Source organism: Pituophis catenifer, unplaced genomic scaffold (assembly GCF_029215685.1).
Source record: "Pituophis catenifer annectens isolate HBS135680 unplaced genomic scaffold, rPitCat1.0.hap2 SCAF_4, whole genome shotgun sequence".
NCBI classification, from domain to species: Eukaryota; Metazoa; Chordata; class Lepidosauria; order Squamata; family Colubridae; genus Pituophis; species Pituophis catenifer.
Genome location: NW_027256884.1, coordinates 51,787,517 through 51,804,623, shown reverse-complemented (window position 1 = coordinate 51,804,623; position 17,107 = coordinate 51,787,517). Strand labels below are relative to the sequence as shown.

General features: G+C 41.4%; 1 protein-coding gene across 9 annotated transcripts in view; it reads left to right on the top strand.

Moving 5' to 3' along the window:
• PHKA2 (phosphorylase kinase regulatory subunit alpha 2) overlaps positions 1 to 17,107 on the top strand; it is a 311,493-nt gene that overhangs the window by 76,023 nt on the left and 218,363 nt on the right. For all 9 annotated transcript variants that reach the window (XR_011600403.1, XR_011600402.1, XM_070943836.1 and 6 more), the window contains exon 8: positions 898 to 996. Coding sequence is in view for 7 of the 9 variants with exons in the window: in XM_070943836.1 (XP_070799937.1) it covers positions 898 to 996 (99 nt within the window). In the remaining 2 variants the exon portion in view is untranslated. The remainder of the gene's footprint in view (positions 1 to 897; positions 997 to 17,107) is intronic.

Below are 17,107 nucleotides of genomic sequence, written 5' to 3'. Positions count from 1 at the left end.
ATTTGAACCTGCAGTAATTGCAGGCAGCTGTGTTAATAACAGGGTGCTTTAAACCACTGTACTACCAAATTTTGTGAAAATTTGGTTTTTAAAATTAATACTTAAAAATCTATACTTAAAATTAAGTATTGGAAAACACATAATATGACAAAGCATTAAAAACTGGTTTCATGGTGCACAGGACTGTGGATGAAGTCTTTTTGTGTGTGTTAATACCGCTGAGTTGATTGCAAGATTTGTGCAACTGATTTGAAAATAAATGCTTTAAACTCATGCCTGCTTGTTGCAAAATACTTCTTTTGGAATACTTAACACTCCCTTAATACTTAATTATTTTTAATAGTTTGTGCATAAACTATTTAATATCTGTATGCTCACTTACATGGGAGAAATTCATCCAAATTGAAATTACCTTTACATAAATTTATATAAAGATACTCTTTTTAGAGGGAGGGGTACCGTTGAGTCAGCCGGGAGTCCTGACAACTTCCTGGACCAGTCTCTAAAGTTTTCTTGGTAAGGTTCTTCAGAAATGCTTTGCCATTCAGAAATGCTTTGTTTTGCATCACTAAAGGCTTTCAAAAAGATACCGGACAATCATTTGTCTGAAATGATATAGGGGTTCCTGCTCAAGCAGAGGGTTGGACTGAAAGACTTCCGAAGTCCCTTTCAATTCTATTATTTTATGTACTATGTTCATTGCTTCTTTTCTAGAGCTGAGAGAGAGGGAGTGACCCAAAGCTATCTAGCTTTGTACCTAAGTTGGGACTAGAACTCACAGGTCTCCCAGTTTCTAGCCTATTGCCTTAACCACTACACCAAGCAGGCTCAGGGATACAGGCATATGAGTTAAATCTCCTTTACTAGTAATAAGAATTGACAAATGTTTTTCTGAAGGCTGCTTTGGAAGCAATTGATGAGCTGGACCTGTTTGGAGCTGGAGGAGGACATAAGTCAGTTATTCATGTGCTCCCAGATGAAGTTGAACATTGTCAGGTAAATATGAGTCTTTTTCATTGGGATATCCAAGAAGCTGTAACAAAGTCCTTTTAAAGCTCTTAACCAAACAATATATGTGAAGTTAAGGGATGGGGGGAGGGGGTGTTTGAGGAGAGAAATATGAATTTCCTTTTATGAATTCTGAAATGTTTATATTCTCTAATTCACCTTCCATACTTGAAAGCAGCATCTGGTAAGTGACTTGAAGGATTAATTATAATCATTTTTACATAATCTGTCTCCCAGATCTATTGCCAGTTTCTCTTTTAAAAGAGCTGATTTTAACAAACTCAGAGAGAGCTTGGGAAAAGTTCCTTGGATGAAAATCCTAAAGGGGAAAACAACTCAAGAAGCTTGGGAAACTCTGAAAAATATGATCATAAAAGCCTAGTCCAGCACAATACCACTGAAAAAGAAAAACAAGAAATCCAAGAAGAAACCAGCATGGTTGCACAAAGATCTCTCTGATAAACTGAAAGGCAAAAAGAATAAGTGCAAAAAATGGAAAGAGGGACACATAACTAAGGCAGAATATCAGCAGATAGCCCAAATCTGCAAAGATAAAAGCTGAAAAGTAAAGGCTGAAAATGAACAAAGATTTGCAACAAAAGTCAAAAATAACAAAAAAGTTTCTTCCAACATATAAATAACAAGAAAAAATTCAAGGAAACAGTCGATCCACTAAAGAGAGGAGATGGCAAGGAAATAACAGGCAGTAGAGAGAAAGCAGAGCTGCTTAACACATTCTTTGCATCAGTCTTCACACAAAAAGAAACTATAACCCAACCTACCCAAAACATAACTGTAAAAGACAGACTAGAAATAAAAAAGAGAACACCTGTCAGGTGTGCCTCCGTTCAAAACTCAAGAAAGAAAAAACCCAACTCCATGTTTGTAGAGAAAAGTACTTTTACTGAGTATGAACTGATAGCAATGAAAGAAAAGCAAGATCTGAGGCTAAAGGCGCGAAAATTACATATTGAAAGTATTCCCAAATCCCTCCTCCCAAGGATCCTAGCTTAATGTCCAATCCTCAGCCCCCCATGGTGTCATGTGAGGTGCATCTTCAGATGGCCCCATCCATCTAGTATGCCAGAACGCTTGACCTTGACTGGCTATCAACAAGTCCATTCAGCTGCGCAGAAGGTGATGAGAGCATCCCTTTTCCTCCCTTTTTGGTTACATCACGAGACATCTGCACCAGCTTGCTTCCCCACCCAAATACCTATACTTCCCCACCCCCCATTACTATGGCAGCTGATAGCAAGCAAGCATCATAGAGGCTGACAACACCTATTCTCTTGATGAATGATCTTGATGAATATAAATCACTGGGACCTGGCGGATTACATTCCAAAGTTCTAAAGGAACTGGCAGATGTCATATCAAAACCATTGTACCACATCTTTCAAAAACCCTGGGAACTACCAGGGGATTGGAAAAGAGCTGATTGGTTCCCATCTTCAAAAAAGAGGGGAAAAACCATCCAGGAAACTATAGACCAATCAGCATAACATCAATACCTGGGATGGTGCTGGAAAAAATAATAAAAAACAGATAGAAACAAATAGTTTGTTAAAAACAGATCATGCCAAACCAAACTTACTTCATTCTTTGACAAAGTGACTAAATTAGTAGATCAGCGAAATGCTGTGGATATAGTATACTTAGACTTCAGTAAGGCATTCAACAAAGTAGACCACAACCTACTTCTTGGTAAGCTAGAAAAAAGTGGGATAGATAGCCTCACCACCAGATGGATTTGTAACTACCTGACAAACCGTACTGAACGAGTAGTCCTTAATGGTACTACATCTACATGGAGGGAAGAAAGCAGTAGGGTACCACATGGTTCTATCTTAGGCCCAGTGCTTTTTTTTTTTCCCTGGTGGCCTTTTTCTTTATTTATACATTTTTTTCTTCTTTAAAATACATAAATGCTTAATATCTGGAACCATTTGTATATACAAAATATTAATAATTGCTGATGAGAGTAATAATAACAACCATAATTAAAATAGTAATAATTACTTGTTTATACTAAAATTTTTGCATCATTTACTTATAGTATGCAATAATGATAGTACTGGTAATAACGATACTAATACTAATAATAATAGTAATATTAATACTAATGTTTGCTTATGTATATAATATAATTTCTTGCATTCTTTTCTTATATATATTATTAATCTTTCATCTTCTAGTTTCCACCTCTTTTATCCAACCATTGATAGAACATATCCCATGTTAAAAAGTATTCTGTTTCTTCCTTATGCTTTATAATAAATTTTAATCTATCCATCTCTGCACAGTCTAATATTTTTCTAATTATACTTTCATCTTTGGTGTGTCTTTATTTTTCCAATGTTGTACAATTCTCGCTGCCATCAACACTTGTATTATTACAATTTTTTAATTTTTTATTTAATAAACAAACATACATATACAGACGTAGACATTTAAACAAACTATACATAAACTAACTATACAGAGAGGTCAAGTCTTACAGCTTGAACTTTAAAAATAGAGCTACTTCGGTAATTATATATCTATATATCTATGTATATTTATCTTTCATCATGTATCAATGTTTATACAATGATATTTCATTTTATTTCCTTATTTTTGTATCATTGGGTGGTATTCCCTTTCGTGTTCTTTTTATCTAACCAGTTGTACCATTTCTGCCAGATTAAGTAATAATCTGAATCTTCTTTTCCCTGTATCTCTTTGGTAAGTTTGTCCATTTCCGCACATTCCATTGTTTTTTGTATTATTTTTTCCTCTGATGGCGTGTCCTCTAGTTTCCACATTTGTGCGAAAGTGATTCTGGCTGCGGTCAGGCAAAAATTTGGACCGAAATAAAACACTATGATAAAATCCCAAGATGGTTATCAACCATGGAGGCCCAAATCTATCCGAACACAATGGATATAGACAAGATGAAAACCAATGACGAATTGTTGAACACAGAGGGAGAAATGAAAACAAGAGACGAATTGAGACAACAGGGCACGGACATTGATTGGTGGCCGTATTTACAGATAAAATCAAGATATAAAATCGACATGAAAAAATTTGGAATCCAAAAAGAAAGAAATGAATTAGATAAAATCATAATGCAATCAGACAATAAATTAAAAACTAAAATATATAATTATCTATTAAAATACAAATTGGAAGAAGAAGTGGTGAAGGAAAATATGATTATTTGGGCTAAAAATTTTGGATATAATATTAACCTAGAAAATTGGGAGAAAATGTGGAAAGTAAATACTAAGCTGACAATGTCCGTGCCCTACAAAGAAAATACATACAAGATGTTTTATAGGTGGCATCTCCCCCCCGCACGTCTGGCAAGGATGTTCCCCAATGCGAATCAGAACTGTTGGAAGTGCAAAACACAGAAGGGGACCTATTACCATATGTGGTGGTCATGCCCAAAGGCCAAAAAATTTTGGAAAACAATTCAAAATCAGCTGGAAGAAATCACCACCCAAAAAGTGCCCCTCAGACCAGAAACATATCTATTAGGAATACTGACAAAGGACTATAAAAAAGAGACACAATACTTGATAATACATATCCTGACCGCAACACTTGTATTATTACATATGTAACCCTTTTGTTATAATTTTCTGGTAATATAGCTAACAGAAATATTTCTGGTTTCAGATCTATGTGTTGTTTTATCATTTTCTCTAACCATGTATGTATGTATTCTCGTCCAGAATTTTTTTTGCTTTTGGACAAGTGCACCACATGTGGTAGTAGGAACTCAGTATCTGGTTACATTTCCAACATTTTGCGGACATATCTTTAAACATCTTTGCTAGTCTTGCTGGTGGCAAATGCCACCTATAAAATATTTTATACAGATTTTCCTTATAGGTTGTTATCATTGTTAATTTGAAATTTCTGTCCCAAAGCTTTTGCCATTTTATATTAATTAATTAATTAATATTTATATTATATTAATTTTATGGTATATCCAAAGTTTTTTGCCCACGCTATCATCATTTCTTTCACTTGTTCATCTTCCATTTTATAACTTAACAAATAACTATATTTTATTTATTAATTTTTCATCCGTCCCTAAAAATATCTGATCAAGTACTGTTGGCTCTTTATAGAATCCATGTGTCTTTGCATCTTTCACGTATCTTGATTGTATTTGCAAGTGTGGCCACCATGCTAGTTGTTTTCCTTGGTTTTGCAGTTCCTGTGTTGTTTTTAGTTCCCCATCTTCATTTAAGACAGCAGTCGCCAGCCTTTCGGACTTTAGGAACCACTAAATTTATAATTTTAAATCCTGCGGACCACTAATATGAATTTTAAAAAAAGATAAATACATTTGTAAAATAATGGGGGGGGGGGGGGCGTGGCCAGCACAAGAGGCAGCCCTTCCCTTCCCTGGTCACTTCATGGCTGCTTGGCCCCTTAACTGTGGCCCACAGATCAGCTGAGCCAGCAAGGGCTGGGAGTTCTGCCTCTCTGGGTGCCTGGAGACATTTCCAGGACACTCTTGCTAGCCCCAGCCCTGCCCACGGCGCCAGGCAACCTTGCAGCTGAGGGCCCCTCTCTTCCTCAGCTCACCTTGTGGCTCTGGAGGAGACAGCGACCATGGTTTGCACTCCGCCAGGCCTGGAGCTCAGGTGTTGCTCAGGCTGCTGCTACGATGAGGCAGAAAGCCATGTGGCCCGTTGGAATCCCCCCCCCCCCCGGGCTGCTGTAAGCATGTGCTTACAGTAAAAGAAAGAATTCCTGGCCCTCGGTGGCTCAGCTGATCCAAAGGCTGCGGTTAAGGGGCTTCATTAAGGGGTTAATGAAGTGATCGTGCTCGCTGCCTCCTGCACCTCAAAAAACATAAGACCACCCTGAAAATAAACCAAAGTGCTTATTTTCAAGCCTAAAAGAAAATAAGTCCTGGGGAAACTTGGTAATAAAACATAAAAAATGCAAATATCCAGATTTTTCTGTGGATCACTAAAATTTTCTCATGGACAACCAGTGGCCCGCGGACCACCAGTTGGTGACCCCTGATTTAAGATGTGTTTATATGTTACAATTCTTTCCAAGTTAATAACATTTGGATGTATCAGTGCTTCCATCGTAGAAAGCCAGATGGATATTTTCCTATAATTTTTTGTTTTAACTTTTTCCCACACTAGAAGTAGTGCATTTCTTACATAATGTCTTTGGAAGTATCTGTATATTTTATTCTTCTCATACCACAAAAATGTGTGCCACCCCATCTTGCAATTTACTTATCAGTTTCTTTTCTTTCTCCTTTTTCTCCTTTTTCAATTTATATGCTAACCATTTTTCCGATTAATTTGTGTTTTCAAAAAAAATTGTTTTGATCTTTTAATTTGTTGTGCCAAATCTTCCTTTTCCATTACCATGTTTCCCCCAAAATATGATATGTCCTGAAAATAAGGTCAAGCCTGATTTTTGGGGTGGGCATAAATATACGCCTTTCCCTGAAAATAAGCCCTAGTGAAGGGGTGGACTTGGCCAGCACAGGGGGCAGCCCTTCCCTTCCCTGGTTACCTCCCGGAGGTTCAGCCACATAATCAGCTGAGCCAGCGAGGGCTGTGCAACTCGGCCCAGAACTCCAGAGCACCTCCCCAGCTGCCAGCCTCCTTCCCCTTTTCCTGCTGATCTTTCTTTACTTGGGATCTCAGCACAGATGCCCCTGGCAGGATTGCAAGGCTGAAGGCTTCGGATGGAGCATTTTCAGGATGTGTGTCTGTGCTGCAATCCCAAGCAAAGAACGATCAGCAGGAAAAAGGGGGGTGGATTTTCCTGCAGCCTGTCCTTTCTTTGGGATCGCAGTACAGACACACATTCCCAAAATGCTCCCTCTGAAGCCTTCAACCTTGCAATCCTGGCAGGGGTGTCTGTGCTGCAATCCCAAGTAAAGAATGATCAGCAGGGGGAAAAAAGGTGGGGGTTACTGCAGCCTGTCCTTTCTTTGGGATCGCAGCACAGACGTCCCTGGCAGGATTTTTTTTTACCAACAGACTGCTTCTCTTGTCCTGAACACGCAGCAGAGAATGGAGCTGGAAAGCATGTTAATGAAGGGATGTGGCTGCCCTGGGGGGAGGGGGAACGTTTGGCATGGGTGGCTTGGCTGAAGGGCCTTCAGGTAAGCTGATGCGGGGCCTTGGGGCAGCTCTGCAGCCCCTGCCTTGCTTTGTCCTCCACCACCCCACTGCCTTACTTCGTTCTTCTTTGCAACGTGCAGCCTCTCACAGTAAGGAGAATTGCAGACAATTCTCCTTACTGTGAGAGGCTGCACGTTGCTTCTGGGCAGGGGAGGCTTGGTCCTCTTACCTGGTTCCCCTCCACTCTTTCTCTTTTTCTCTCTCTCTGTCACTCACACACACACAGAGAGATATTTGATCTCCTGAACTGCCGGGCACTTTTCGCCCAGAGGGAGACGAAGCGGGTGAAAAGTGTTTGGGCACCCAATAGGCGCTGGCCTGCATTGTCAAATGTTTGGGCTGCTGAATGCTGGCCTGTACACCTATTCGGTGCTGCAGGGGCTGGGCTACAGCTATGCCAAGCCAGGCGTTTTTCGGGCCCTGGCCCTGGTGGCTGCAGAATCTCTCGTGCCAGCTCTGCGCACAGCTGGCCCAAGAGGTGCAGCATCCACCAGACCCAGGATTGTAGCCTGGCACTTGCAACGCCAAATAGGCATGCAGGCTGGTGCTCAGTAGCCCAAAGGAGATGCCTTCCTGCCAGAGTTCCATGTCCAGCCAGGGAATGGTTCCCAGGACTGCCCGATTCTCAATCAGCTGGCTGCATGGTAGGAGGGGGCTTCCTGCCCACCTGAAAGAGAAGCTGGGTTGCATAAAAAGGCTTCCCCCCCAAAAAAAAAACCCTCTCAAGCACCAGGCTGCAGGCTCCACCCAAGGGAGCTTGGACTGGGGCCAAGGTCTTGGTAACCGATTGAGGTAAGACTGTTCTTGAAGGGGACGCGAGACGCATTGGGCCTCCTGCTGCTTTTGCAGCCTCAAAATCGGCTGCAAAAGCAGCCATGATTCTTGCCATCTCTTCTCTCCCTCTCGCTTCCTGCCCCTCGCTTCTCCCCCTCCTCACCCGTCCCCACCTGCCACCCCCAAATTGTGCCCCAAAATAATAAGACCCCCGAAAATAAGGCCAAGCCCTTATTTCGGGGTTCAAAAAAATATAAGACCAGGGCCTTATTTTCTGGGATACATGGTAGATTTAACTTATGTTTTATTGTTTCCATTTGTAATTTTAAATTTCTCTTCTGCAGTTCTCTTTGTAAATCAGTTTCAAGTCTTTTATACTCTTGTTCTAGTATCTGTTGATGTTGTTTCTTCTTATTTTTTCTCACTGTATAGGTTATGGCTAACCCCCTAACTTTGGCTGTGTCCCACACATTTTGTAATGAAGTCTATTCTTTTCTATTCACTTTGAAGAATTCCATTTCTTGTTCTATTGTTTTAATATATTCTTTATCTTTTAATATCGACTGATTCAGCATCCATTTCACCTTTTTATTTTGTCCCTTCTAACTCATTTTTATTGGATTGTGGTCAGCCCATAAGTTCGTTTCTATCTCTATCTCTTGCAGATTTGTGCTCAATTCCAAGGATATCATGTCAATTCTGGACCATAATTGGTGTCTATTTGAGTAAAATGTATACTAATTTTTCTCTGGGTTTATTTCTCTCCATGTATCCTATATACCCTTTCTTCTGCCATTTTGAAGAAAGTCCCAGGAAGAATCGTCCTTACTTTTTTACCTATTTTACTACTTATGGTAGTAAATTTTGTATGGTCCAATTTTGTATCTACCATTGCATTAAAGTCTCCTAACAAACATATATTTTCATAATCCATTTCAATTATCTTATGCAATTTTTAAAATAAAATTCTTGTTTATTATTTGGTGCATAAATTGCTATCAGAAGTATCTTTCTTTGATTTATTACTAACTCCACCATCAAAATTCTTCCTTCTTCATCTGTATAAATTTGGTTGGCATTTATTGTTTTCTTGATATATAAAACCATCTCTTTTCTTTTGTTTTGCTAATGAAGAATAAACTTTTCCAATCTTGGGGTATTCCAATAGTTTACTATCTTGGGTTTTAATGTGAACTTCTGGAGACAAATTATTTCTAATTTCAATTTTTGTAGGCGTCTAAAAATGTTTTCCTTTTCATAGGAGAATTCAATCCATTTATATTAACTGAGAACAGTTTAGTTTCAGCTTCCATCTCCATCACTTATATATAGGTCTTGCTTTCCTAGTTGTTCTTATTTCTCTCTGGTCTTTTGCTCTTGCTCCTTCTCGTTCTGCTTGCTCTATTTTCTCAGCCTCACTTTCTTCTTGTATATTTATTTCTTCTCTTGTTAGTTCCTCTTGTTTCTTGTGTTCTATTTCTTCTCTTGTTTCCTGTCCCTCGTTTGCACTGAAATGATAGTCATAAAATTCTAATGCCTTGTCTTACGTATCTAATCTGTATCTTTTTTCATTCCAATTTACTAATATCGGAGTTTTCCTTCTCCTACATAAGTTGCCTTCCAAGGCTAATGGACACCATCTAACCTGTTTTTCCCACGCACACAGCTAACAAGACTTCCCACTTACACTCAATCAAACAGCCACTCTCCCCTCCCCCTAGAAACAAGCAGATTCATTCATGAGGTGAATTGGAGCACTTTTCTCCCTGCAGTCACATGATTCACTCTCTCAAACAGACACTCACCTTCCCCCTAAAAACAAGCAGATTTACCCATGAGGAGAGCTGGAAGTCTTTCTTCCCTGCAATCACATGATTCATTCTCGCAAACAGACACTCCCCTTCCCCCTAAAAACAAGCAGATTTACCCATGAGGAGGGTAAAGGTCTTTCCTCCCTGCAGTCACATGATTCACTCTCCACTGCTTTGTGGCTATACCTATCTGTGGGAAAGTCTTCAGGAGTCAACTTCTAGGCCCGTGATGGCGAACCTATGGCATGGGTGCCACAGGTGACACGCGGAGCCATATTGGTGGGCACACAAGTTTTGCCCTAGCTCAGCTTCAGCGTGCATGCGCACACCGGCCAACTGATTTCCAGGCCTTCCGGTCCCACCTGAAGCCGGGAAACTGGCTGTTTCTGGCCTTCGGAAGGCCTCGGGGTATGGGGAAGGCTGTTTTTGCCCTACCCAGGTTCCTAGAAAGCCTCTGGAGCCTGGGGAGGGGGAAAAAAGGGCCTACCAGGCCCACCATGCCATCGTGTGACAAAAGCAGGGGGAAATGGGTCAGATGCGCATGCGCGGGAGGGTGGGTGCATTGAATTATGGATGTGGGCACACGCACACATGACCCCCCTGCTCCTGCCGCTACTGGCACGCGATGGCAAAAAAGTTAGCCATCACTGCTCTAGGCAAAACCTGGAGCAGAAGTCCTGGAGTGAGGAGGAGGACTAGAGGAGTAACACCTCTCTAAAAAAACCTTGGTCCAGCTGGCCCTGCTGGTAGCACCTCATAAGGGCCCCTTTCCAGTGTTACAGGAGAAGATGGTCAACTGTTTTGAAGGCGGAAGGGGACTTTATGCCCCAACGGCAGATAAACCGGCAGAACCATCTTCTAGGAGAAGAGAAACTCTGATTTCAAACCTCCACTGCCTTGTGGCAGTGTGGCGCACCCATGTAACACCTTTCCTGCTGCACTGGCTCCCGGTGGTCTTCTGGGTGCGATTCAAGGTGTTGGTCACCACCTTTAAAGTGCTCCATGGCTTAGGACCTGGGTATATACGAGATTGCTATCTGCCACCGATAGCCTCACACCGGCCAATACGCTCCCACAGAGAGGGGCTCCTCAGGGTGCCGTCGGCCAAATAATGTCGACTGGTGACACCCAGGGGGAGAGCCTTTTCTGTGGGGGCACCAGCCCTCTGGAATGAGCTGCCCCTATAGGTTTGTATGATCCCCGACCTGCGTACCTTTCGCCGCGCCCTTAAGACTCTTTTGTTCCAACAGGCCGGGCTGGCTTAATATGAATTTTAAATTGGGTGTTTGTTAGCTTTTAACTTTGTGGGCCAAATTTTATATATTCGTTTTAAATTATTTTTAAATTTTGTGAGTTTATATGTGTTTTAATATGGCTGTACACCGCCCTGAGTCCTTTGGGAGAAGGGCGGTATAAAAGTTCAATCAAATCAAGTCAAATCAAATCTACTACTGGAAAAGGCTTCAGGAGTCAACCTTGAGGCAAAATCCGGAGCCGGAGTCCCGGAAGCAGTTCGTGACTGTGTACAATAACATTCTGGTAACTCCTGCAACGTAGCTGGAACTAATCGTATCGGCTTTGCCGTTCCATTGGACTATTTCAGTGACACAGAGAGGGGGGAATCTGCTGCTTGGGTAACAGTCTATCCTCCATATTAATCTACCCAGGCTTCATGCTCTGGAGAGGACACTCCAGCTTTGCATACAGCATTGAAACAACACGGGAAGTGGCAGTTACCGATTATAAGTCTTTGCTTGATTGGCGTAGAGTGTGACGCCAGGGGCCACTTTCGTCGGTCGGAGAGGTCATTGTACCTCATTGGGCAGCTACCGCCTGCCTTAAGCTGGGCAGCCCCCAGCCAGTAAGGTGCTGCCCTGCCACGGTCTGTTAACCTCACAGGGTGCGTGGGGTTTAGGGTCAAAGCCGACAAGCAGATCGATAACTTTGCACCATGCAACAAACATAAGAAAACTTTAGCCCTAAAGTTGGGCACCTGGAATGTTCGGACAATGACCCCCGGCCTTTCTGACGATTTACAAGAGATAGATGACGTACGTAAGACAGCTGCCATTGACATGGAGTTGAGCAGACTGCAGATGGACATCATTGCCCTTCAAGAGACAAGACTCGGGATCTATTAAGGAGAAAAACTTCTCATTCTTCTGGCAAGGAAACCATCAAACGAGTCTAGGGAATATGGGGTTGGTTTCGCGGTCAGAAACACCTTACTAGGATCCATTACTCCACCTGCTGCAGGAATTGAAAGAATTCTGTCCTTGCAGCTCCACTTATCAACAGGGCTGGTTACTCTTATTAGCGCATATGCTCCGATATTATCAACTTCAGTAGAATCCAAAGACAAATTCTATTATGATCTGGCTGCTACTATCAAGAAAATCCCTGAGAAAGAACCACTGTTTATCCTTGGTGATTTTAATGCCAGAGTTGGAGCTGATTATAGTTCTTGGCCCACTTGTTTAGGTCAGTTCGGCATCGGAAAGATAAATGAAAATGGCCAACGACTGCTAGAGTTTTGCTGCTACTATGGTCTTTGCGTTAGCAATACATACTTTAAAACAAAGCCTCAACACAGAGTCTCTTGGAGACATCCAAGATCGAAGCATTGGCACCAGCTCAACTTGATTCTTACCAGGCGCTCCAACCTCCCCAATATTACAATCATACGCAGCTATCAGGGTGCTGATTGCGATACAGACTATTCCTTCGTGTGCAGCAGAAATAAACTGCAAACAAAGAGATTGCATCACTCGAAGAAAGAAGGAAGACCACAAATTGACATCAACAAGACCCGCAAGGTTGACTCAGCCTTCCATCCTTTCTAAGGTAGGTAAATTGAGGACCCAGTTTGTGGGGGCAATAAGCTGACTTTGTATAAATATACAAAAGTATGAAGGCTATAAAAAAAAAAACCAGGGCAAAATAGAGGAATTTGCACAAGCACTCAAGGAAACTTTCCCAGGCCCGGCTAAAGTAAATGCATCTGAACGATGGGAATATTTCAAGAATGCTGTTTATAACACCACCTTGTCAGTATTTGGTAAGGAGATCAGAAAGACAGCAGATTGGTTCGAAGCCCATTCGGAGAAGTTGACTCCAGCAATCGAAGAAAAAAGGAGAGCTCTAATTGCATATAAAGCCTGTTCCAGTGAGCACAACCTACAGGTTCTGTGAGCTTCTCGTAGCAAAGTCCAACAGACTTCCAGGAGATGTGCTAACGATTATTGGCTGCAGCTTTGCTCTCGGATCCAGATAGCAGCTGACACAGGCAACATCAAGGGGATGTATGATGGCATCAAGCAGGCTTTAGGTCCAACACAGAAGAAATCTGCCCCTCTGAAGTCTGCTACAGGTGAGGTTATCCAGGACCGAGCACAGCAGATGGCACGCTGAGTGCAGCACTACTCTGAGTTATATTCCAGAGAAAATGGAAACTGAAGAAGCATTAAATAACATTGAGTGCCTGCCTGTCTTGGAGGAGCTTGACAGTGAATCAACTTTAGAAGAACTAAATGCGGCCCTGGATTCCCTTGCCTCTGGCAAGGCACCCGGGAAAGATAACATCCCTGCCAAAGTTCTGAAGTGCTACAAAGAGAACATCCCCACTGAACTGCATGAAATCTTCTGTCTTTGTTGGAGGGAAGGTGGAATACCACAGGACATGAAGGATGCAAATATCGTCACACTGTACAAGAACAAAGGTGACAGGGGTGACTGTAACAACTACCGTGGCATCTCTCTTCTTAGTGCTGTAGGGAAGCTGCTTGCCCGTGTCATACTCAAGAGGCTCCAGGTGCTTGCAGAGAGAGTCTATCCAGAATCTCAGTGTGGATTTCGAGCCAACAGGTCCACTACTGACATGGTATTTTCCCTTAGACAGTTGCAGGAGAAATGCAGGGAACAAAGATAGCGACTTTTTGTAGCCTTCATAGATCTTACAAAAGCTTTTGACCTGGTTAGCAGGGAGAGCCTTTATAAAATTCTCCCCAAGATTGGATGTCTACCTCAGCTCCTCAACATCATCAGGTCCTTTCATGAGGAAATGAAGGGCACTGTAGTTTTTGATGGCTTAACATCAGATTCCTTTGATATTCAAAGTGGAGTGAAGCAGGGCTGTGTCCTCGTGCCAACTTTATTCAGGATCTTTTTTGCTGTCATGCTGAAACATGGTTTTGGAACTGTAACAGAGGGTATTTACCTCCGGACCAGATCAGATGGAAAACTCTTTAATCTCTCTAGATTGAGAGCAAAGTCTAAAGTCCAGCTGAAATGCTTACAGGATTTCCTCTTCGCTGATGATGTTGCCGTCACTGCTCAGTCTGCTGAAGACCTTCAACAACTTATGGACAGTTTTAGCAAGGCCTGGCAAGACTTTGGATTAACAATCAGCCTGAAAAAAACACAAGTCATGGGTCAGGACATGGATTCACCTCCTGTATTACAATCTCTGCACAAGAACTGGAGGTCGTCCATGACTTTGTGTACGTTGGCTCAACTATCTCTGACACTCTCTCTTTAGATACTGAGCTGAATAAACGTATTGATAAAGCAGCCACCACATTTTCCAGACTTACAAAGAGAGTATGGCTTAATAAGAAGCTGACGGAACATACAAAGATCCAGGTCTATAGAGTCTGCGTCCTGACACACTCTTGTATTGCAGTGAGTCTTGGACCCTTTATGCACGGCAGGAGAGAAATATGCGCTGTCTCTGACAAATTCTTGGCATCACCTGGCAGGACAAAGTTCCAAATAGCGCAGTCTTGGAACATGCTGGAATTTCTAGCATGTATACACTATTGAAACAGCGACGTCTACATTGGCTGGGGCATGTCATGAGAATGGCTGATGGTCGGATTCTGAAAGATCTCCTGTATGGAGAATTAGTGCAGGGAAAGCACCTCAGAGGGAGACCACAGCTGCGATATAAGGATATCTGCAAGAAGGACCTAAAGGCCCTGGGAATGGACATTAACAACTGGGAAACCTTGACCTCTGATTGTTCAGCTTGGAGGCTAAAGACGCAGCGTGGTCTTCTCCACTTCAAAGAGACACTTGTTCGGCAGGCTGAGGCAAAGAGATAGTCCCAGAACCAGCGAAATCTGGGGGCTGGGCAGGGGACAGAATGTATCTGCCCTCAGTGTGGAAGGGATTGCCACTCTTGAATTGGCCTTTTTAGTCACACTAGATGCTGTTTTAGGACCTCTTTCCAGAGCACGATACTGTAGTCTTTTGAGACTGAAGGATGCCAATGTAATTACTAATATCCCCTTAGGTACTAATCAGCTAAGATTTATATTGTAGTTAATTAATTTCCCAGTCAGGAATTGGTATTGTTTCCTTAAACCTCTAACTCTTTTCAAACCTGTTTCAGAACTACAATTTCTTTTCCTTTGTATTGCAATGGTTCATCTCTTGCCTTTTTAAGTACTTCTTCTCTTGTTGATTTTTAAACATGGACCTCTCTTGGAAGTTAATACCTTTTCGCATTGCTCATGTGTATTCTGAATATTTCATCCACCTCATTATCCATTTCCTGTTTATTTAAGTTTAAAGCCTCTGCTAATAGCTTTATCATCATACCTAGAAGGTCTTCTCCTTTTTCTTCTTCAATATTTGGAATTGTAAATAATAAGCCTTCTCCATTTTGAGCATTATTACTGAGTCTGTAAGCACTTTATTTTCTTGTGTCAGTCTTTGATTTATTTCATCTATCTTTTTTCCTTCTTATTCTGATTTCTCCTCTATTTTCTGAATCCTTTGTTCATTCTTTGCTGAAAATTTCCTATTCTTTCACCCAATGTGCATTTTTTCCTTCATCTCTCCCATACTGCTTTTCATTTCTCCCAGCTCTCCCATCTCATTTTTCATCTCTGTGATTTTTTGTCATAGCTTCTTGTATTGACTGAAGCATCATTTGTAATTGAGAGGTATTTGTTTTCTCTTGTAGCATGGTATCTATAGATCTTTGACTTGATGGGCTGGAGGAAACCAATGATGGTGTTGATGATGCTTTTTTTCCTATTCTGATTTGAAATGTTTGTCATTTCAGTACTTAATATTAAAAGAGGCAATCTAATTAAGTTATTTAGAGAGAAGGAAAAAAAACACAGAGAAGAATAGAGAGAACACAATAATCTAAAACCATCCAGAGTCGCAACACTATCCCACGTACCCAATAGGTTGGGAAATCAAACCAGTGCCTATTTCTCTCAGTCACCAATTGTTTCTTACAGATTTTTGAATTTGTAATCCTCAGTCAGTGCACAAAGTCAATCCATTTTGTAGTTACAGGTTTACATAGTTATTTCTTTATCTTTTGTCAGTTAGCATTTGTAATCCAGAAGACTCACCAAACCCCTCAAAAATTCAATAGTCCAATAGTCCAGATGTCTAGTAAGTCAGATGATTGCTTCACTTGGTTTTAAAAAAAAGCCAAGGTATTCCACTATTTCAGGCTCTCAAGATTATTTATAATCTACAACGTTTCCAAAACTCCTCTATCTTCAAACTCCACACAAAAACAGTTTTTCAACAGCTGTTATTTTGCCTCTTCTCAACTGAAACAGCCTCTGTATCTCTGTCTTCTCTTCTCTATAATCTTGAAAATATTTTGCTCTCTTTAATTCTTTCACATGCAATGTCCTTTCCAACCAGTAGGTGTCACCCTGACTCTTTCTTCCATCTTTACAACCAACTTTAAGGAATTAAAAAGAATCCCAAGATTTAGTCCTTATTCTTCCAAAATTCATGTTTAAAGTTACAAAAGACAAAAAGGAAAAAGAAAAAGGTTCCAAAATAAATTTTAACATTTTAAAAATAACCAGACCAGTCTTTTCCCTTTGATTTTTAAAAATTCCTTCTCAGTCTCCTTCTCTCTCTCTCTCTCTCTCTTTCTCTCTCTCTCTTTTGTCAATGGCTCCCAATCTTGCTCCCTGCTATTCTTTTGGAGGTGGGAAAATATTCCCTTCCTCCTACTCTACAGAGTCCCACTTTTCAAAAGTACTTTTTGGGGGATTTAATGCCCCTGTGGAAATTAGAAATAAAAAGTCTCACTAGATTAAATACATTGCTACCGGATCTTTGCTTCCTGTTTCTTCATCCCAGTTGCCACAACCTCAGTCTGGCCATAATGGCCGTCTTTTCTCCCACCAGTCAGGAAAAGTTTCCTCAGATTGAGTGAGGAGGCTGCCATCTCTTCATGATCCACAAAGAGCCCTTCCTTTCTTTGTCACCCCTCCAGAGTGACTTTGGCCCTGAGGGACCTCCTGGCACGTAAGAACTGGCTGGATTTCACAGAACCCTGCTAGTCCAACACTGTCTCATTGCGAT